A 23,138-nucleotide genomic window follows, 5' to 3' on the forward strand; every position below is an offset into this window, starting at 1 on the left:
ATGATGGTTGACTCAGAAAAGAATTGAAATGAAATTCTTAACTGTTTGTTAGTGACCAAATAGTAGGTCACAAAGTGTTCCAGATGTCTGATTCTGGATTACAAAAAGAACACTTAGGCACGTATGCATGCTGTGTTTATGTATATGCATCAAGCATGTATAAAAAGACAAATATCAATATGTTAACAATGTCTGTACATTGATAAAATTGTATAGTGTATAATATACCCTAGCTCATTGCTTTTTCTGGTATTTCTCAATTTAACAAGAAATAATAAAATGCTACATATTAGATACATTGTAAAATAGTGTTGGTGATTTAAAATTTTATAATTTTTCTTCTTTTACAAGTAATGTAGAACAAGATGAATTAGATGTACATGATTTAGGTGTAATTAAAAAGGAAAATGGAGGGAAACCATAACTATTCAAGTAATTTTGCTAAAATATATTAATATTTAGTTAAAATTCCACTGATAGTTCACATGAAGTAACCATATTTCTTACAAGCCAGCAAGTGGGGATACAAATATTTAATTTTAACATTAACTACTCTGCTTTATAGTAAGTTGCTTTAGATTTAATAGTTTTCAGATAAATTCCTGCAGCCCGTGATCATGGTTGTAATCACCCTATTTTAAACTCACTCTTGATCATATCCCTGTAATTTTCCTCTTATATATTTTCTGTTTAGTTTCCAGTATATTTTATGAATACGATTCACGTAAAAATATTGCATATCTTTAAGAAGTATATATTTAGCATTTTACCTAGGAAAAAAGTGATCTATTATCCACATTTTATAAATGTTATGCTTAAGAACATAAATATTTCAGTGCTTATTTTTTCTGATGATTCAAAAAGTTATGGAAGTCCAATAATTTGACAAAATAGAGTTATAAAAAATGAACATTGAAAGGTAAGCTGTCTAGCTCTGAGCAGTGGCACATGCCTATAATCCCAGCTATTGGGGAGTCTGAGGCAAAGTCAGCCTTAGCAATTTAGCGAGGCCCTAAGCAACTCAACAAAACCCTGTCTCTAAATGGAATATGAAAAAGGGCCAGGAATGTGGTTTCGTGGTTAAGCTCTCCTGGGTTCAATTCCTGGTTAAAAAAAAATAAATTAAAAATTAAAAAAATATATCTTACTGATATTTTCTAAGTTTACCCCATTCATCTGCATAAATATTTTTGGTCATACCTGTCGCTGGCTCTTTGCGGTACAAAATCTGTGGATATTTGTCACCGCCTGCAGCAACAACTTGCACGGGTCTTATGGGTGGTGGAGTGGAAACTGAGTCACTTCTATCTTTCTCTTTAGTGCACTGCTTTCTTGCTTGTTTGTTTATAGAGGATAGAGGAAATGAGGTTTACTTGCTTTGAGAGGAGAGAGAGAGAGACTTCGCTTATCAGAGAGAAAGAGACTTTGCTTAAGAGAGACCTTGAGAGAAGGACAGGCTTTGCTTAGAGCTTAGAGGAATAGACTTGCTATGCCTTAAAGTCCTGCATCCTGTGAACTAAGGGTACGTCTACCTAAGGTGCCCTAGTGATGCGTCTCAGTTCTCCGTTCTGTGATCTTCCTTCCGCCGCTGCCTGCTAGCTGCTGTGCCGCTTTTCCCTACTAGCTGCCGTCATGCGTTTCCTAGCTGCTTTCCTGTTTGAGTCTTCTTCTACTGCTTTTCTGCTAATGGCTGCTGTGTCTGTCTCGCTCCACCTACGCTTATATCAACTCCAGGAGGCGGAGAGCAGGGCCACGCCTCTTATGCAAAGATTAGGCGAGATGCTCCGAGCAGGCAATTAGTGCTGGAGAACACATGCGCATACATTGTGTGCGTGGGCGATGAAATCACCTGAGTGTGCTTATGTCAATTAACCTCCTCGCTGCCGATGTGATCAGGCGCCATCCCTGCGCAGCCAACATGGCACAGCCCCCAACACATACCCAATCACTTTTGATGGTTAAGCTAAGAAATTTTTAACAATGTATCTCACATGATGCTAAGAATTTCTAGAATTTCAGGTAGTGTTTTCACATTAAAAAAATACAATTTCACAGTGATTTTAGTTTATTATAACTGCTTCTTCTTAGCAAATGTATTAGTTGGCTTTCAAAGACATAAAATACATTATATTATAAAACAGAAAAATAAATATATATGCATATATATGTGTATTTACATACACACATTTGTATACAGAAAGCAAAAGCTCTAAAATACCACAAATTCTAATGAAGGACATTATGGACAGACACTGCTTTTGATAAATGTGTACTTTATATTTAAATAATGCAATTTATATAAATAGAGATTTTATTGTCTGATATACAAATAACTCCATTCCAGCCTATAAATGCAGACTTCATTACAATTAGTGCTGTTTTAACTACAGAAAAGGCATTTTTTTGGTTATCATTAGTTTCATTACAGTAATTTATAGTCAGTATTTTTTTAAAAGTTTGACACTGATTTTCCAAAGTAGACATCTATTTGCCGTGACAAATTCTTTTTCTATAATAGTGATAAAAACAGTTTCTCTTTATGTAATAAAACTTTGTTTGTGCTTGTTAATTTCTTATTAGAGAGGAAATAAAATATTGTCAGAAAATTGATGGAACATTTAACATTCAGATTTAATATCAAATACCCTAGTATCGATTTCCCTTGATTTTTCTCTTAAGTCTATAGCTGAAGGTAAGTGGACTTCTTATTCACTATTCATATTCCAAAACATTTTGTAATAAATAAAATTATCCTTACCTATATTTTTAACATTAGTCGTGCTTTAAAATAAAATTGATATATTTATATATATGTGTGTTTAAAATAAAAATCACTCAATTCTATGAAGCAATATGCAACAAATGCAAAATGTACTCTGTTATATAATGTAAAAATAGAAAATGAAAATAAAACTAATCTTTAAAAATAGTTAATGTTTAAAAGATCTTTTTTCTGAAGCATATCAGACAGTCCACTTTTTTTGGGGGGGTGGTATTGATACCAGGGTTGAACTCAGGGTCACTTGGCCATTGTGTCACATCCCCAGTCCTATTTTGTATTTTATTTAGAGACAGGCTCTCACTGAATTCCTTAGTATCTCACTTTTGCTGAGGCTGGCTTTGAACTCAAGATCCTCCTGCCTCTGCCTCCCAAACTGCTGGGATTATAGGCGTGCATCACCATGCCTGGCTCAGACAGTCTACTTTAATTTAAATTTTAAATTTTGAATAGCTTTTCCTAATCAGTCAAGAAAGCTAGTGATAGAAAAAAATGTAAAATGAAAAAATTAGGAATAATTATAATAAAAAAGAAGACAATTTCAACCTTGCTTAACAAATTTTGTGTTCTTGAAATGCTAAATAATCTTATCGTTAAGTCAAATGATTATACTGTTAAATATATTAGAGTAATCTTAATGTATTTGAGTTCTGGGCCCTTGGGTTAAATCTATGACGTCTATTTTAAAAATAGGTGTGTGTTATGAACTGTGAAGTCTTTGTTATATGTAAGAAACAAAACATATATTTGATTTGCATTTCTAAATATTACAGTAGTTTCTTAATAAAACTTTTCAAAACTGGAAATTTGATGCCTGATCAGCATCATATTGCAATAATAGCTCAGTAAAATTTTCCTATTCAGGTATTTTTGCTTTGCTATTAGTAAATAATATGTCATTCATTAAGACGATATTGATAAATATATTTTCTTACTAGTTGAAATCAGCTAATTATTGAAATTTCCTTCAATGATCATTTCCTAATTAACTTTTATTTAAAATCCTGACTGTGATATGTATGAGAAATAAAAATGAAGAAGAATATAGTCCTACTGTCCAAAACTTTGCAGCCAATTGCACAAGATAAATAGTGATCTGAGCCTTTAATTGTACACGAAGCAACAGGAAACAAAAGATCAGATGAACTGCTACAAATTCTTCATGGAGATGTCAATGCCATAGTAAAAACAATAACCAATCTTGATTGAGATGACTTGTTCAGGCATGATAACATCTGAATGAACACTGCCACCTGACCCATCTGCTTGTGCTACTTTCCCCATTTTACAGATGAGGAAATAAACCCTGGAGAGTTATTTTCCCATATTTGCATGACTATTAATTCATAGAAATGAGCTCTCATTTGTCACTTCTCAATATTGATATTTAAAACACTGATTTTCTTCTACAGATATTTAAGTCAAATAATATTTAACCACTTACTGGATATGGTACTACAGTCAAAAACATGAAAAAAAAAACCAAATCTTATGTATAATAAAGACATATAATGATAAAATGTTATGTCAAATGCTGTAGTTAAAAAAAAAATGTACTTAAAATATACCACTAGAAACATGTAAGTCTTCAGGAAAACCTTCAAGTTCTTATTTGAGTTGAGGGTTTATTGCTTTATTCAACACTGTATATAATTTCTTTGTGTGTCTGTGCTTACTTCATATATGTCCAGGAGCAAATATCTTTTGACTTAATAGACAAGGGATATTTCATTAAAGGTATAAGAAACTGCATTTAAAGAATTGGAAACTTAAAAGAACATAGATTGTTAAAAAATATATATAATAAATTTAAGTTTAGGAAAATATGTGTACAGTAAATGTAGGGCAAGAATTTGAAATAGTAAACTGGCATGAGATTGTCTTAGCATTCATTTTCTGGAAGGTTGGAACACTCAATTTTTTAAGCTATTGCTAGGATAAAAAGTGAAATACAGGAGGAGCTAGAATTGGGCATGTAAAGTTGCCAGAAAGTAACAGAACTGAGAGATACTTTAGAGTTAGAATGCTAGATATTTGCTGATGGACTGGGGTTAAACATAGAAAGAATGCTGAGATTTTTAGTTCAGTTTAATCCTGAGAGGGTGATCCCCTTTCTATGTAAAGAAAACACAGAAAGAGAACCAATTATAGTAGCCAGAAGAGGACATTGCAAATGGGGGAGAAACTGAATTTGATTTGGATTGACTGAACTTAGTGTAACTATGAAACAAGCCAGGGAGTTGAAAATAATGATGATATCATTTAATTTGTTTGAATGCAGAAACATATGTATAACTATGGATTTATTGCAAATGGTACAGCTTTCTTATATAGTTGAAGGACAGCAAAACTTTCAATAAAACAGACATTTTGTAATTAAAATTTTACATTCAAATTAGTTTCCTCTCTCACAGAAGGCTTAACATGTGTTTTCTTTTGTTAATACATTCATTGAATGCAGCACAACATTTCATTTTTGATATGGATGAAAAATTAGAACAAGTGATTTTAGAGTACATTGGACAATATCTTGGAGGAATTTATGATTAGTCCTCATATTAGCCATAATGAGGAAAACAACAAAACCATCATTTATTAGCTAATAATACTCAGTTTCCAAAAATATTGTACAAGGAAAGGAAAACTTTAAAATGTAGGGACAGAAGTGGTCAGACCTCACACCCCACTTGGATTTAATGCAAGTCTTACTTATTTTAGACTGTCATGCTTATACAATATAGACTATTGCAGTGTGTGTGTGTGTATATACATATATATATATACGTATTAAAAAAAACATTTTGCTCCTCCTCAGCTCAGTGTCTTTAATCTTCAAACAGATGTTGTCCTGTGATTTTTAGCATCATCGTTTAAATTAAATTTTAATGAACTCTATTAATAAGTAGCCCTGTAAAGGATCTATAATTCAAATTGTGCATAAATTTATTTCATTGTTATTATTTCTACTCTGAGTTGTATTTTACCTTTTAGAATACCTAAGAATTATACTAGACTTTTACTTAACTCTACAAATAGTAAATGGATATACTGAAATTAAGGATTATGAACATCTGATGGGAATAACCTTTCTGACATTCTTATGCAAAATCAAACACTGAGTTTTCTTATTTAATTTCTTCTCTTAAGCAGAAATCTTGAGTAGCCTTATAAATAGATAAATCTACTAGATATTTCCTTATTCATATTTTATTATAGACTGGGCAAATTATTTTTGAAAGTTTTAAAATGAAAGTATCTTTGTAGTTTCAGAAAATTAGTGTAAAACTAAAGTAGTTCTTAGAAGCCAAAGAGCTCTGTTCTTTTTGCCCTTTGCAAACACAGCTTGATGTACAGACATTAGTTGGTGGGAGTGTGAAGTCTGACCACTTCTGCCCCTACATTCTAAAACACTTTCACTCTATCTGAAGAAAAGTGAAACTTCAGTGCTTTTAAAATGGGTCTAATTGAGAAGCTAAAGTTAACATTATTGGGCTTTAATAGGCTTGGAAGTTCTAGGACATCGCTAATTATTTCACTAATATTTCTGCATCGGTAGTATTAATTTAGGCAACAGAGGAGAACAGTTACTTAGGTTGTTAGAAAATTAATGGTCTCACCTACTCCTCTGTATGATAGAGGCAATTATTTGGTGATTTCTTCTTAATGTTGGGCACCTGTGTGCATTAAAATTTCCAGATGAGGTCTTAGCAATTCATAAGTGGTTGCCTGTATATAAGCTTTAATTTAAAAATATAATTATACCAAGTATAATTATAATATTCACTTTTGACTTTTATTCTTTTTAAACAACTCTAGACATAAGTTTCCTGATTTTGTTCACCCAGGGAAACTTATAGAAGTTAGTGAATCAACTATTTTGGGGTCACCTCTCCCAGATATTAATGAGTATGCCATGAATCCAGCATTAATTTTTATTATAAAGAAACTGATATAATAAATAAAGTGGCATTGATTCTTAGGTAAATTTGATTCATCTGGTTTCCCTGAGGAGTCAGTTTTGATTTTTAAGCACTAAGTTAGCCAAACTTGTTAAATGCTCCTTTATTCCCACCTAAAAAATGATGGAAGACACTTGTGATGTTTATTTATTTATGCCTTTATTAGACTATCTCTATGAATTTTCCCCAATTTTAATGAAGCAATTATGTTTCTAGTCATAATGGTTTATAACATTTTTTAAATATATAGCTGTTTGCTTTATTCGTGTGTAAGTTTATTCACTGATGACATTTTAGGCAACTTTTTTTCTTCTCTGAAAGTCAGAAAGGTAAAATTTTCCCTGAAAATCAATTAATTCTAAATTAAAATATAAATAAATTTTGTTTTATTTGTCCAATTACTTTGCTTCTTTTAGGGATAATATTTTTCTGTAGAGCATAGACTGTCTAGTATATTTAGCCTGGTTTTCAAGGGGAGGATCAGTACAATTTTTGTAATTATAGACATAATAGATTTTATGCTCTATCATTTTATTTTGATTTTCTTTTATCATTTTTTCTAGATCTCTTTTTCTCTCCTCATTAAAATAGTCTTTTGTAATTTTTTTCTTACTCCATGTGTCCCTTGTATGGTTCAGGACTCTATAATCTATTCCCAGTAAATAAGGGGTACTTTAGAAATTTTAACATATACATTGTACTTATTAACGCCAATGTCCTTGTCATCCTAAATATCTTTAAGGGTGTTAGAACATTTAACTCCAGTTACTTCCTTTCCCATTTACCTATTATTGCATTTGAATGATTTTTTTTTTTTTTTTGACCACACACAACAGTATAATTATTGTGCTATAGTGCCATGCTTGCAAAGATTTACCACTTCTTTTGTTTACACTTTTTTCTAAATCTTAAATCTTCCATCTGGAATCACATTCCTTTCATTTCAAATGCACAATTTCGACCTTTCCATGCAATTCTTTTCATGGCAAACTCTGAATGTGTCAAAAAGTGTTCATTTTATCCTTGTTCTTTAAAGTCATTTTCATTAGGTCTAGTTATTTTCCCTCTGCAGGTTGAAGATATTTATTTCATATCATCTTCCATAAATGTTGCTGTTGAAAAGACAACCTATCAATCTACTTCTAAGACCCTTGAAAACTTCACTTTGGGACTGAGGTGTGGTATAGGATGTTTTATACTTCCTACATGTTGTATAGTTTCTAGGTGAGACTTATTTGCTCTACCTGAAAGTTATTAGCATTCTTGAACCTGCAGATAGCTGTCTTTAATCTAGTTCTGGAAAATTCTGTTCAGTTCTCTCCTCTCTCTTTTTGACATTCTTATCAGATGTTTGCCAAACTTACTTACTTCAATTTCATATCTAAAATATATTAAAGGAGTTTTCACATCTTTGGGTCTTTGAATAATTTCTTTGCCCTATCATTTAGTTCACTAATTCCTTAGTCAGCTCTTCCTAATCTGCTAATAATCCCATTTCTGAATTTTTAACTCAAAATATCTTCTTTTTAATTTCTAATATACTTCTAGCTTCTCAACTATTTCCATTCTTTATTTTAAAGATGCTTATTATTTATTGAAACATTAAACTTAGGTTGCTTCATAATTTACATGTTTATTTTTATTGTACTTGTACTGTCAGTGGCTGGGCCATTGTCAGTCATAGATCACTTTTCTTAAATTTTGAGTGAGGTTTGTTCATTCATTCAGGTGGTGCTATTGTGTAGATATGAGGCATCCTACAAAAGCTCATGTGTGAGACAATGCAAGGAAGTTTAGAGTTGCAATGATTGGGATTTGAGAACCTTAACTTAATCAGTGCATTAATCCTCTGGTAGGGATTAACTGGGTAGTAACTGAAGGCAGATAGGTTATGTCTAGAAAAGATAGATTATTGGAGGTGTACCTTCAGGTATATAATTTGTCCTCAGTGAGAACAGTCTTTCTCTCTGCTTCCTGGTGGCCATGTCCTGATCCATTTTCTTCCACCTCACTCTTCCACCATGATATTCTATCTCTTGTGCTGGCCCAGAGCAATGGAGTTGGCCATCTGTAGACTAAGGCCTCTGAAATTATGAGCCCCAGATAAACTTGCCTTCCTTTAAAATAGTTATCATCATGTCTTTGGGTCACAGCAATGAAAAAACTGACTAAAGAAGGTAGTATGCAGAATCTTTGAACTTTACAAACTCAGAATATTATGGTTTCTTCTTTGGTTAGATAAATTTATAGTATATGATTAAAAACAATAAACTCAAATAGTGAAATCTCAAGGAAATTTTGTTCTCACTGTATACCATGTGAAAATTTAAGCCAAATGATTCTCTTTGCAATAGTTTTGTGGTGGTAACAGCAGTAACTTAGAAAAGAGATGAATTTCTCTTTCTCCCTTACATTGAGAATTTAGTTTTCTGGGTAGGAAATCTTATTCATTTCTAAGAGTACACCATGGACCTTGCCACCTATTCTCAGAGCTACTCAAGCCTAGATACATTCAACTTCTAGTTCATCCAATTCACAAAATACCCATGTAAGTAAAAGCCACCATCAATAGTAAGATTACTGCATTCCTACATTCACTTCTCCATGCTGGTTTCTGTAACAGAATATCATAGGCTGAGTAGCTTATATATAAAATGAGTTAATTTCTCGTGGCTTTGTAGGCAGTGAAGTTCAAGATTAAGGTGTCAATAGATTCAGTGCCTGATGAGGGCTTGCTTCCTAGTTCATAGGGTTGTCTTTCTGTTTTATCATTGCCTCGAAAAAGTGGGTAAGGAACTCTGTGGGACCTGATTAAAAGGCCACTAATACCATTCATGTGAACTCTGCCCTGGTATACTAAACGCCAAACTCTTAATCACTGAACATCATCACATTGGGAATATGAATTTGGGGAACTAAGCACTCAATCTATAGCACTTAGTTTTTGATCTGCATATTTACCTTTTCTTATCATCTCTTTATTGAATCTAGGAAGAATTCTTAGAATAGGTTATTAAGCATTTGATACTATTTTCAGTGGAATTCTATTCCTGGTATTTAGTCTGACAAGTATGACAGTTTACAGTGAGACCTACCCCATGAAGCTATAAGCTGTCTGTGTGATTATGAGCAATTTACTAATCTTTCTGTGCCTCCACCTGTAAAATAGTAACAACAGAACCTACTCAAAGGAAAGGATGCAATAGATAATGATATAATGCATGTACAGTTTTTACATGATACTTGGCAAATTAAATTTTCAATAAATGTTAACAGACAGAAGCAGCAGCAGCAATGCTATACAAATAATGTAAAATAGCACCAGACTGGTTGATCTGAGACAAACCCAGATTCAATGACTGCCTTCAGTAGATGGGAGAGGCAGAGGTTGACTGCATTGAAGGAATGTCTGTGGGATAAGGAATTGGAGATAGTGATTATAGAGAGATTTTTCTGAGAAACTGAAGTGGTAAAAATAGGTATGAAATTTGTAGGGATATCATCATAAGTGTGTATACAGTAAAAGAAGAGCTTTGTTTTGTTTTAATGAGAAAGGTATTATGTGTTTTATAGTCTTCAGAATAAAAGGTTAAAAGGACAAAGATAAATATAGCTTTACTTCAGAAGACCTGGGAGTGACTCAGATCAAGGTCTAAGTGACTTCAATGGGAAAGGAGTGTCAGTTCTTTGGGATTTGAAGAAAGCAGTGAGCATAAGTACAGATGTAGGTTTTTTTAGTTAAGTGATAAGAATTCAAGAAATCTCACACTTAATAGCCTCAATTTTTATGTAAATTAAAACTTCCTCATCTCCAGAGGAGACTGAAAGAATATGTAAATTAAAGGGCCAACTGTGGTGGCGCAAGTCTGTAATCAACTACTTCCTGAGGCAGGAAGATCCCAAGTTTAAGGCCAGTCATCAACTCAGCATGGTCTTGTATTAAAATTTAAAAAATAATAAAAAGAGCTGGGATGTGACTCAGTAAAGTACCTCTGGGTTCAACCCTCAGTACCAAAAAAAGGGAAGAGTGAATTTTAATTGAAGGACGAGAGAGAGAGAGAGAGAGAGAGAGAGAGAGAGAGGGACCACATATATAGCAAATATTTTCTAAATAGAAGAAAGACACAGCTGACCTCAGAGTTGGTTGACTTATAATAACACTAGTAGTCTGCCTGATTAGTTACTTTATGCACTCTTCAGTCACCAAGAATACATTGATGATTAGACGGATCCAAGAGAAGAAACGTCCTGGTTTTGTTGAAGGATAAAGTTATGAGAATTGTGTAACCAGCTATAACTTACTGGATGGAGCAGAAAGGGACATGAACTTTCATGCAATGGATGCAAAGAGGGAGTTTGTGGGAATGAAATTGTACTGATAATAAAGAAGGCTGAATGGACCATGATGGTGGAATTTGGGGTCACAACTTTATAGCTTGATGTTTAAACTTCCAGAGATGGCACATTCCCCTATAAGCAATTTCAACATGAGACACAAGATTACAATTACTATGGAATTGAAGTGATACCTCAAATTTAAAGATGATTTGCTAGATGTGTTATCTGTTGAACACTGAGGTTATTAAAGACGTAAGAAGCGAAAGTAGAAGAGAGAAACCAAGAGCTATATACTGATACCTCCTATTCAATAACAAGGATGAGGAGAGTACATATTGTACATAAGTGTTTGGATTTCATTTGAGGAAGAGGTTTTGCAAGTTTGATTCAAAAGTGATATAGAAACAATAAAGGAGAGCTGGAAAATAAAAAAAAAATAATAAGATTGAAAAAACTGTATGGACCTTAAGATTTCTAAGTTAAAAATGATCAGTATATTATTTGGTTAAGGAAGTTAGAATCTTATGATTATCTGTCTAAATAAATAAATCTAAAATGGTTACGTGATAAATTTCCTTATTTATGGAAAAACATCATATTTTGAAAAATATTAAACCTTTTGATTAATATGATCAAAATTTAGATTATTAGTAACACTGTATTTGGACATAACTCCATATATACTATATATACATATACATATACATATCCCAAAGATATACACATCTTAAAATGTGTATATCCATCCAGCGCGGCGTCCATTTGGCACGGGGGACAAACGAGTAGCGAGGCTCTTGAATTCCAAACGGTTTATTGTTGAATCAGGAAACTCAGGAACCCTGGCTCTCCATCCTGGAACTTGAACTCCAAACCAGGGCGCTCCATCCCCTCCAGGAGGTGAAGGGTAGGGCTGACGCCAATCATGCAAGGAGTTAGATGCCCAATCATGGCAAAGCTCAAAACGAGCAGGCATGATCAGGAACACTTGGGAACACTTGTGCACACGTTGTGTGCCGGGACATAATTGAATACAGCCAATGATAAATCACCTGGGTGTGCTTATGTTAATCAACCTCCTCACTGCCGATGTGACTAAAACAACTTCTGGCTGGCTGCCAGGCACCATCTTGGCGAGTCTGCATGGCATAGCCCCCAACATTTCTTAGGCATTATTCTTCGCATTTTATAGATAAAGAAACTAGAAACTGTTTCAAAGTTACATATGACTTTGGAGCCCATGTCACTCCAAAACACAATACAAAGGTAAATATTTCTACTTCAATTGAATTAAAGTAAATTGATAGAATATACCACTAAAAGTCTCACTGACTTTGTACATCCTAACCCAAATTTTAAATTGTGCTCTGAATTCTATATTGATTTTTGTATTTTATATTGATATTTAATGTATATCTTGCCATTTACTTCATGAAAAGAACATTTTGGTGTTAATTCTGTGTAATTATAATGTATGCACTCCTATCAGTCAGAATTAGATCTCATAGATAGATTGAGATCCTAAATCATGTATTTGTCATAAACTGAGTTGACTCAAACTTGAACATCCCCTCAATTGTCATAATTACTGCATTCATTGAAATTTTCATGATTCACTCTTTTCCTTACAGGTATTCAATTATGCAAACTTGAGAGAGAGGGGAGAAATTTGAAAAATGTTAATGATCCTGGCAATTATTCTCAAAATCATTTCAGGATGAGATCATGTATATTCCAAAGAGTATCATGCCCATTTAAAGAAACAGAAGTTAAAGTGGGGTCATTATTGCACAATATACATTTGTCAATAGAGTTTCATACTTAAGAAGGCTAATAAACATGATTTTTAAAATTTTGTCTCTTTTTTACTAATTTCTCCAAATATACTATGAAAAGTTATTTAAAAGATCCTAAATATTTCTGAACTAAAATGACTAATTCCACATCTAAACTTTTACATTAAATGATTATTTGTTTCAGAAAAGGCATGTTACAAACAGCACTTTAATGTTTTAAGATGAAATATGGCTATTTTGTAGTTATCATAATTTAATGAATTAGGAATTTTATCAAGTGAATTTGTTTATTGAAATTGGAAGTTAATCAGTGGGAACTGTGTAAAGTAGTTTAATGTACCAAGCAATCACTATGATTTTATGGTAACCATTTTTTCTTTTCTAATGTGATCTCATTGTTATGTAGCATTTATTATAAAATAAAAAGGCTCAGAATCTCACAACATAAAATTTAATGAAAGAAATTAGACATAAAATAGAACATATTCTATAGATCCATTAGTATAAATTTTGAAAATACACATGACTAATCAATGACCCAAGGAAAGGACAGCAGTTTCCCCAAGGGAGGTGGGTAGGCCTAGAATGGTCAGAGTATATTCTGAACATTGGTGATGTTCAATCTCCTGATGCAGATGCTGGTCACACAGATGCATATTTTGCAAAACTCTATTGAACTGTACACTTATAATTTGTACACTTTTTATGTTTGTTGCACCTCAAACTTTACATTAACAATAGTTTGTTACAGGTATAATTCCTATGTTAATCAGAAGTTAAAAGATAAAATACCACCAAATTTTTGGCTGCTTTGGCATTAGTAGTAAATTTGCTCGTAGTACAGGAATGTCTTTGACTACTGGTTTTAGATTTGGACTTTAATTTTAGTTGGGAATATGATTTTTGGTTTTTATTCTGTAGTTTGTTAAATTAAAAAGAAACTTGTGAGTCAAGGCATGAAAAGAAAAGCTAGTAACTTTTTTCCTCTATGCTCTTTTTTGTTTCATTTAAGTGAGAAGGTGAACTGATGTGGAAATCTAATAACCATTACTCCACTGCCAAAACAACTCTGCTATGATGCAAACCATGCATACCATAAAGAGATGAGCTGGTAGTCTGAGCCCTCTTCTAAAGCTGAGACTATTAACTCCTTAGAAAATATTTGATACTGAAGCGAAATATTTTAAATGATTTTTGTGTGTGTGTGTGTATGCGTGTGTGTACAAAAAATTTGAAAGTGAGTCAAGATCATGCTATACCTTAATATAATTTTGCTATTATTTGCTAATTTAATTATTTGTATCCCAACATTACCACTTATATATTCCTTGGCTATTGAAATTTAATTAAATTATATCAAATTAAAATTTAATTTACTTAGCCACATTAGCCTCATTTAAAGAATATAGTAGCCATGCATTGTCTATTGTAGCCATGCATGTCTATTGTCATATGGTGTAGATGTAGAACATTTCTATCATCCAGAGTTCATTTGGGCAACACAAATTTACATAATTAAAGCAGTAACCTCCTCAGAGAGATTTATCTTATTACTAAATGTTTTTGTAAAATTCTTAGCATTACAATGCAAACATTTACTATGATATTTAATGATAATAGCATTAATAGAAATAGAAATAAGACTAGCTATACAATGGGAAAAATAATGATTATAAGTGAAAATACATAATATATACCTAGTATCATGAATAATGTATATATAGTCTTGTATAATTTTTCTAAAACTCTCTTCTCCACAATTTTTTCAAATACTTCACTTTTAATAACTTTGAATATTACATTCTGAAAAATGTCCCTTAATTAGGAGCCATAGAACTAACTTATATGTTATGGTCACAACTGTATTTATAAAGAAATAGAAAAGAAATCTAAGCAAATACTTAATCCTTTTTAATTCTAAATGGTAAGAAACTTAAACATAGATTTTTAGTCACCTACCACTAATAACAAAACCTGGTCAATCAGGATACAAAATGATTAAGAAAGAAATTGGATTAGTTGTTTAACTTTCTGCTTCTGTACTGATAGCATCAACTCATTGAGATCATTTTATGCATTCCCAAATTTATTTGTTAAAAACTCTGAACTTTGATTTACCTTACTGTTATTTTAATATTTTGTACAGTCTTTTACGTTTACCTCCTTGAGGCTACATGCTAGATTTTTTGAAATTCATGTGGTATGCCCATTACACTAAGACAATCTTCAGGTAAACAACCAGACCCACCCTTTGTTGAATTATCAGGCATATCAGTCAAAAAATTTAACTCATTTCCTCCTTTACTGTCTATATCCTTTGTATTCACATGTCAGTAATCATTCTCATTCTCATAATAACCATTTAATACCATGGATGCAAAGTACATAAGTATACATAATAATATTCAGAAAAAAAGGAATTTTAGGATAACTTTATTGTATTATTACAACAATGGTAACAAGAGAAATAGGCCCTGCAGTAAGGAATATTTTTTCCTGTCAATTTACAATCTGTTTTTTTCTCTCCTAGGCTACCGATAAAGATACTGGTAATTATAGTGCTATGGCATACAGACTCATAATACCACCAATTAAAGAGGGCAAAGAAGGGTTTGTGGTGGAAACATACACAGGACTCATCAAGACTGCTATGCTCTTCCATAATATGAGAAGATCCTACTTCAAGTTTCAAGTTATTGCAACTGACAACTATGGGAAGGGACTGAGTGGAAAAGCAGATGTACTTGTAAGTAAATGAAACTTCAGATAAAGAAATTACACACAGCCGGGCAAATGGCATGCCTGTAATCCCATTGACTTGGAAGGCTGAAGCAGGAGGATCAGGAGTTGAAAGTCATTCTCGGCAATTTAGTAAGGCCCTAAGCAATTTAGACTGTGTCTCAAAATAAAGTATAAAAAGGACTGGGGAAGGTGGGTCAGTGCTTAAATGCTCCTGGGTTCACTCTCTGGTACCAAAAAGAAAGAAAGAAAAAAGAAAGAAAGAAATTACACACACTACTATCCAGGGGATAGTATTTTCAGTTCATAATATTTTCAGGAATAGTTTAAAACAGGTTTCTAAAATATAAATATCATTAATTTTCACTTACATTTTTAACATCAAGCCTTTTGTAATTAAGAAAACAACAATAAAATATTTTGTAGCAATTTATGTTCTAATAGCTGTAATTTCCTTGCTTTATCAAAATTCCTGTTAATGGTATTGATAAACCTTGTCTAAGTTATTTTGCCAATAGTCAGTAATATTAATCTTCTGACTTTCTCTTAGGCTGTGCACAAGTTCAGTGGTAGATCATTTCCAAACAGTGTGATACTAATTTTTATTCAATATATTTAACATGAATTCACATATCCTGTGTAATTGCTACTGAGTTAGAAGTATGGCCTATTTTGACTTTCCTATGACAAGTCTAATAAAAATTAAAATTATTCTTGAAAATATTTGTCACATATAGGTGGAGTAAGTATAATTTGTGTATTGTTGTTCTTGTCTTAATAAATCTTAATTGCTCACAGTTTTCTTCCTTAGTTATCTGCACAAATTTAACCATCATATACACCCAGTCATCAGTGATCAGGTATTTTTCACCTTAGATGATGGTGAGGACTGACCACCATGATTCTGGTGGGTATGAAGGCCCCATCTGTTCCCCAGCTACATTCTTCTTTGTAACAACAAAGCTATAATAGGATGAATGAAGGACAATCTCAGCAAAGAAGTTTTGGCTTACAAAATATTAAGGTTAAAATAGAATTTTGAACAAATTAAGATCTATAAGCATTATAAAAGAATGTCATGTCTTTTTCTGTTTTTTAAGTTATGCACAATGAGAACCTTAAAGACTAAACAGTAAGATCACTACACAAAGTGCAGTCAAAATAAGATAAAATAAATACAAACAAAATATAACTAAATAGAATATATATAATATGAATAGAGTATATATATTGTTTGTACATAAATAATATGAAATTTATGTTTTTTAAATTTATACTTCATAATTAATGTATGAAAATGTTAACATATGCCAAAATATATTTGAGGAAAAATTAAAAGAAATAATAATGTAATATATACATTATATATAAATATATATATATAATGTTATTATATTCTGACACAAACTAAGAGCATCAGAGAAGCCATCTCAGCAAAATGATGTGAACCTATAGTTCAAAAAAGAGATGTAAAAAAATGGCTTCTATTCACAAGACACAATATGTGACAGAAACCAAAAAGAAAGAGAAGATGACAAATTTGAAAAAGTCACAGATATTTATTTACTTAGCTGAGAAGACTGAGAGAAGGAACATGAATAAGAAATATGGCTAGAGATGGAAATAGGTGGTCCATATAAAAGAATTAAGCCACACAAAAAATGCTGGAACTTTCCCCTAAATGCAGTGGACAGCCACTGGAAAATTTTAGTAAGAGTGGGATAAAAGAAGGTTTCTAAACTTAGAAGAAGGCTTCTTGTTTAGTACAAATCTAGTTCTCCCCTGAGAGGGCACCGTTTTTACTGCTGCTTTATTAAGTGGTGGCTTTTGTTTGAATTCTTTTTTGTTTGTGTCTGTCACAGCCTTCATACTGCCCACTTTAAGAGTAGTGTCCTCTGAGTACAACATCATCCCTTCTAAACTCTGCTTCCCTCCTGGGGGTCCAGTCTTCATTCTCATCATCTGTCACTCACTACTCCCTGTGATCTCCCAAACCTTTCTTGGGTCATTATCCGTCATTTTCAATGACTTGAGTTCCTGAGTTAATGTCGCTATCTCCACCAAGTCTCTGAACTTAATTTTTTTGTAATATCATTCATTATATATGCAGTGATGATTTTTCCAGTGTTCTACACTCACAATTCCTTGAATGCCTTCCTTCTGATGACTTTGCCCTCCATTCTAGTTCAACCACTCAGAACCATTATCTTTACCTTTACCTCCATAATCTCCATTTCAAACCTCCTACTTTTTGACTATAATGCTAAATGTGTCTAACTTTTATCACTCTTTTGTCACTACTAGGACCTTTAATCCATTTAGCTGATAATAAATTTACTCTCCATCATGTTTCTGTTGAGAACCCCTGATGTTCTCCTTCTTGCTTACAAGCTTTAGGGTACATTTTCAATTATAATAAGTGTGATAATATAAAATTTAACTTCCTTTCTTTTTATATTATTCATGGTTCTCCAGATAAACAGAACTAGTGAATTTACTAGATTGGCTCAGTCATAAAGCTGAAAAGTTTCACAGTATTCATCTGAAAATGGAAGAAATAGAGAAGTTTGGTAGCACGGTTCAGTCTAAGAAGCCAGGAGCCTGACAACTGGCAAGCCTGATGATGTAGCTAACGATCTAAGGCTGATGGCCTTAGATATCCTAGAGGTCAAAGGCGCTGTAGTCTGTGTCCAAGGGCAGCAGAAAATATGGCCACTCAGAAAGGAAAAACCAAAAAGAGAGCATATTTTGCTTCCTTATGTTGCATTGTTACCTCTTGGGCAGCAGCCAACTGTGTAGCACAGTCTTCAGTCAGGTGAGAGCTCAACCATTCAGTTCACTACCTGCACTCCAGTCTTCTCTGGAAACATCTTCACACAAGCACTTAAAAGTAACACTTTACCAATTATCTAGGCATCACTCGATCCAGTCAGGTTGACAATCATACCACCATTACTAATATCACACTCATGTAGCAAAACTGTGACTCCAGTTAATTTCAACTCTCTACTTTCCCCAGACCTCTTCCCATGCTGATTTTATCTGCAAAAAAAGAAACAGTTGTATAATTAGTTTCATTTCTTTTCCAGCATTCATTCTGTATTTCTTGGACCATTCACTCCCAATGTCCTAGAAAATCTTTTCTGTTCCCAATGATCCAGTACATTCAGCATTCTCATTGTTATGTAAAGGAGTAGCATCCTGTTTCAATAAAGATAAAACTAAAGCACCCATAAGGATACTTCTATGACTCCACCACTAAACCTGATTCAAAATACCTTGCTCCTTTCATAGATTTTTATTCCCTATGTTTATTCCCATGAATTCCTTAACTCAAAGACAAAATATGTTCATTTAAACCTATTTGGTAGACATGAACACAAAAGTGAGTGCTATAAGCATGTCATTTTGAGAAAACAAATGATAATATTTATTGCTAATGAAAACACTGAGACTTTTTCAGCACAAAAAAGAATATTGGAAAGCTTATATCTAACACTGGGTAATGTTAGATATAACATTATTTAAATATTAACTAATTATTTAAATATTAACTAATGAGATCAATGATAATAGTAAATAATATTTCTTGATATTATGCAATGAAGTATGGTACCATTTGAAAAATCTGACAATAATCTGAACCAATATTTTCTAACTAATCAAGAAAGACATTGAAAACTAATTCATTGGTAAAAAATAAATTCAAATTACAAGAAAGATAAATGAATTTTCAGGTTACTAAAAATGTTTCTAAACACGGCTTTAGATTTCACATCAAACCTAACCTTGTAGAAATTATAACTTGAGTTCCCGTGTAATATCAAAGAAGAAAATACACAGTTGTCTGAAATACATGGTTATTACTTTCACTTCATGAAAAGTGTGTAGCAGAGATCATTTAATAGGGACAGTTCAAGCAGGAAGTGAGTGATGAGTGTATCTGTAACTGGATTGTCTAACATACCTAGCTATCAGTCAAATGTAGCTACTGAACACTGGAAATCACCTGGTCACCAACAGATGTTCTGTAAGTATGAAATGCACACTGGCTTTAAAAGACTTAAGGTGAAAAAAATGTAAAATATCTCCTTAATAAGGTGTTTTATATTGAACATATATTGAGATTACATTAATCTTTAAAATATTGGAATAAAAATATTATTGAAACAATTTTTGCCAATTTTTATCTTTCAATGTGGATGCCATAAAATTGAAAGTTACATATATGTCAGTTATTTATGAGTTATGTTGCATTTGTATCAGATGGCAGTGTCTAACCTTTATGTGATCGAGAAAGGGAAATCAAATATAGAAGACTTATGAGGGAAGAAGTAATAGTACTTAGAAATAAAATACATAATCAACCTACATAGAGCTGAATTAAGGAATTTTTAAAGATATTTTTACAATTATGGTGTAAGGTTTTGTTTTATTTCAAGGTCCTGGGTTGAATCCCCAGCACTGCCAAATGAAAAAAAGTTTTAAAAATAAAATTATGTTATAAGTGATTCTTAGGAATTTCTGAAAATATCTTCATAGAAGTTATCATGGGAAAGGAACAGTTTTAGAAGTAATCTTGAGACAATACTTTTGTAGTTAAATGTAGACTAATTTTTATTAATTTAACAGAAATGTTTATTTTCTCATTTATTTAATTATATTTTTGGTTCTGGAAATAGCCAGGGGTGCTTAATCCCTAAGACCCCAAGTCCCCTTTATTTATTTATTTATTTATTTTTTGAGACAGGGTCTCTCTAAGTTGTTGAGGTTGGCCTTGAACTGGTGATCCTCTTGCTTCAGGCTTCCTGCGTCACTGGGATGACAGGAGTATGCCACCATACCCATTATAGTCCTCTTATATCCTACAAATACAAAATCATGTCAGAATTTGTCAAAATCAGAGAATACTTTTGAAAAATTATGAACTTAATCTGTACATATTTCTGAGAACCTGAAATGTTACTTACTTTTTATCATTGATTCAGTCAGAATTTAGTTCAAAAGTTTACCAAAAAACTTAGCACCTCTTTGAATAAGTTATTTCTCCAGAATGCAGCAAAATCATTGACTGTTCTTAAAAGACCAATGATAGTCATTTATATGTGCAAGGCAAAATTTTGCTTCCAAATAAATTCCCTAACATATAAATTGATTGCATTATAACTATTTTTTAATAAATCAGTTGCTGAACATTAGAACACACACAGAGAAAGGCTACAGCTTTCTTGCACCCACATATAATGAACATTCTAATTTTTATTATTCTATAATTAGTAAGATTCTACCAACAATATTGTAAGAGTACTTTGAGCTGGTAGAGTAACTATATAATAAATAGTCCAAAATTTCAGTGGTTTAACCCAACAGACTTTCTTTTTCTCTCACGTTACATAACAATGATATTATACATGTTTGACTAGTGTCCTTGAAAGCTCTTCAACGAAGGGAAGTTTGGAGACTTAAACTCCTCCCCTTGTGTATTTCTCCCTTTCTCTATTCCTTCTAATGAAGATTTGGAGACAATTTTTCACAGATGAAAGAAGTCTAAGAACATCAATATTTCCCTTCCTCTATTTTTACGTTGGCACAAACTTGACCATATGTCTCTAATAACCAACATGGGAGTCCAGGAAATCTATTTTTACAAGGTTTTCAAGAGGAAAACAGAAATAGATACGTGAACAGTTAACCAGTCCATACTGCATATTATCAAATATGCATTTTATATATTTTTTGCAGGGCCTGAAAGCTGATAGGGAAACATGTTTATCAGGAACAGGGATAGATCTGTGAAGAGAGACACATCCAGCAGGACAGACAGCAATGTCAACCTTGTATTGAAGGAACCAGAAATAAAGAATGATTACCCTTATTCTCTATCCTCCCTTCAATATACTGCTTAGGTTCTTCCTTGCTTTGCCTGTCAATAACTACTATGTTATCACCTCTGAGACTCCTCCCACTAGTAGTTGGAAGTAGGAACTGTTTCAGCACCAATACACTGGGATAGCTCCTCATCCCTGAGGCCTGGATTCCAGAACTTCTGAGCCAAGGGGAGAGGGCTGTTATAGGAGATGATGGGAGGTGCTGGAGACAGAGAATGAAATCTGGTGCTTTTATTTATTGTTTAAATAAAGTCTTATGATTGTTACTTTTTCAGACTATTTCTCTTTCGCTAGAATTTTTCCCACTTTTCATGCTCTAATACTAAAAAGAAAGTGAAAGAGAGAAAGAGAAAGAGAGAGAGAGAGAGAGAGAGAGAGAGAGAGAGAGAGAGAGAGAGAGAAAGGAAGGAAGGAAGGAAAGAGACAACTTTGCAAGTTTCATATACGTACATCTAGAGATAGTCCATGTTTTTTCTGCTAAAACTCAAAAATAATAATTTATTTAGGGGTGGGTACTGGGGATTGAACTCAGGGGTACTCAACCATTAATCCACATCCCCAACCCTATTTTGTATTTTATTTAGAGACAGGGTCTCATTGAGTTGCTTATCACTTCAGAAGAACTCACGATCCTCCTGCCTCAGCCTACCTTGCTGCTGGGATCACAGGCATGCACTACCTCGCCTAGCTCAAAAATAATTGGAAAAGGCTTTTATGAAACTTCTTTCTCTTTACTCAGGACCAATAAGAAAAGATAAAGTTACATAAAAATGGTGATAATCAATTTATCTAATGATGTTATATGATTTTTATAAATAATCAAGACTGATTTGTTTAAGTAAACTTTAGGCATTTGGGTCCAGATAGTTATAATGAGTTAGGGGTACAGAGGTCAAACTGCCAATGTTAATGGCTTGTGCATAGGTGATAAACCAACAGATCCCTTTGATATGTAGTCTTCAGACTTGATGTATTAGGCTTGAACAATGGTTAGAAGTGTTTTTAATTGTTTGCAAACATTTTCCATAAGAGTTTGGATTTCTTCTTCTCCTAAATAACTGAAAGACTCAGTAAATCTGAATTTTCTTTCTATGTGGTAATATTCAGTAGAATTAAATGGTAGCTGAGCTCTTCAAAGGAGTTGTGTGCACTCTAACTTGCTACACTTCCACTTCTCCCCATTGTCTTGTAGTTTGGCTACTTCATTTAAGTTAATTAAGTAATTTCTATAGCTCTATGCCTCCATGATTCCCTGATAAGGCATCTACGGGCAACTATAGGTAGAGAAGTTGGACCCTATATATAAAAAGTAGATGGCAACATGAAATTATTCTCTTCAGAAGATTGTGTTGAATTTTTGAGTAAAAACTAAATGAGTTCTTTTTCTTCTTTTTTCAGGTCTCTGTGGTCAATCAGCTGGATATGCAAGTCATTGTTTCCAATGTGCCTCCTACTTTAGTGGAAAAAAAGATAGAAGATCTTACAGAGTAATGGGTTTTATTTTCTTATATATTTATTTTCATATGACTGATTTTAATTCTATTAAGATATTTTAATTATTATGATATTCAGATTAAAGGAAACTTTTAAAACAGTTTCTAATTATAGGTTAGATTACTCTTTTCTCAGTCAATGTAACTTC

At 32.7% G+C, this 23,138-nt stretch overlaps 1 protein-coding gene across 1 annotated transcript in view; it reads left to right on the top strand.

Moving 5' to 3' along the window:
* Positions 1 to 23,138, top strand: part of PCDH15 (protocadherin related 15) — a gene marked incomplete at its 3' end in the record, with an annotated part of 922,351 nt that overhangs the window by 852,962 nt on the left and 46,251 nt on the right. Inside the window, exons 27-28 of the mRNA XM_079136109.1 lie at positions 15,400 to 15,615; positions 22,895 to 22,983. Coding sequence (XP_078992235.1) covers positions 15,400 to 15,615; positions 22,895 to 22,983 — 305 coding nt within the window. The remainder of the gene's footprint in view (positions 1 to 15,399; positions 15,616 to 22,894; positions 22,984 to 23,138) is intronic.

This window comes from Sciurus vulgaris, assembly GCF_902686455.1.
Source record: "Sciurus vulgaris genome assembly, chromosome: 4".
Lineage (NCBI taxonomy): Eukaryota > Metazoa > Chordata > Mammalia > Rodentia > Sciuridae > Sciurus > Sciurus vulgaris.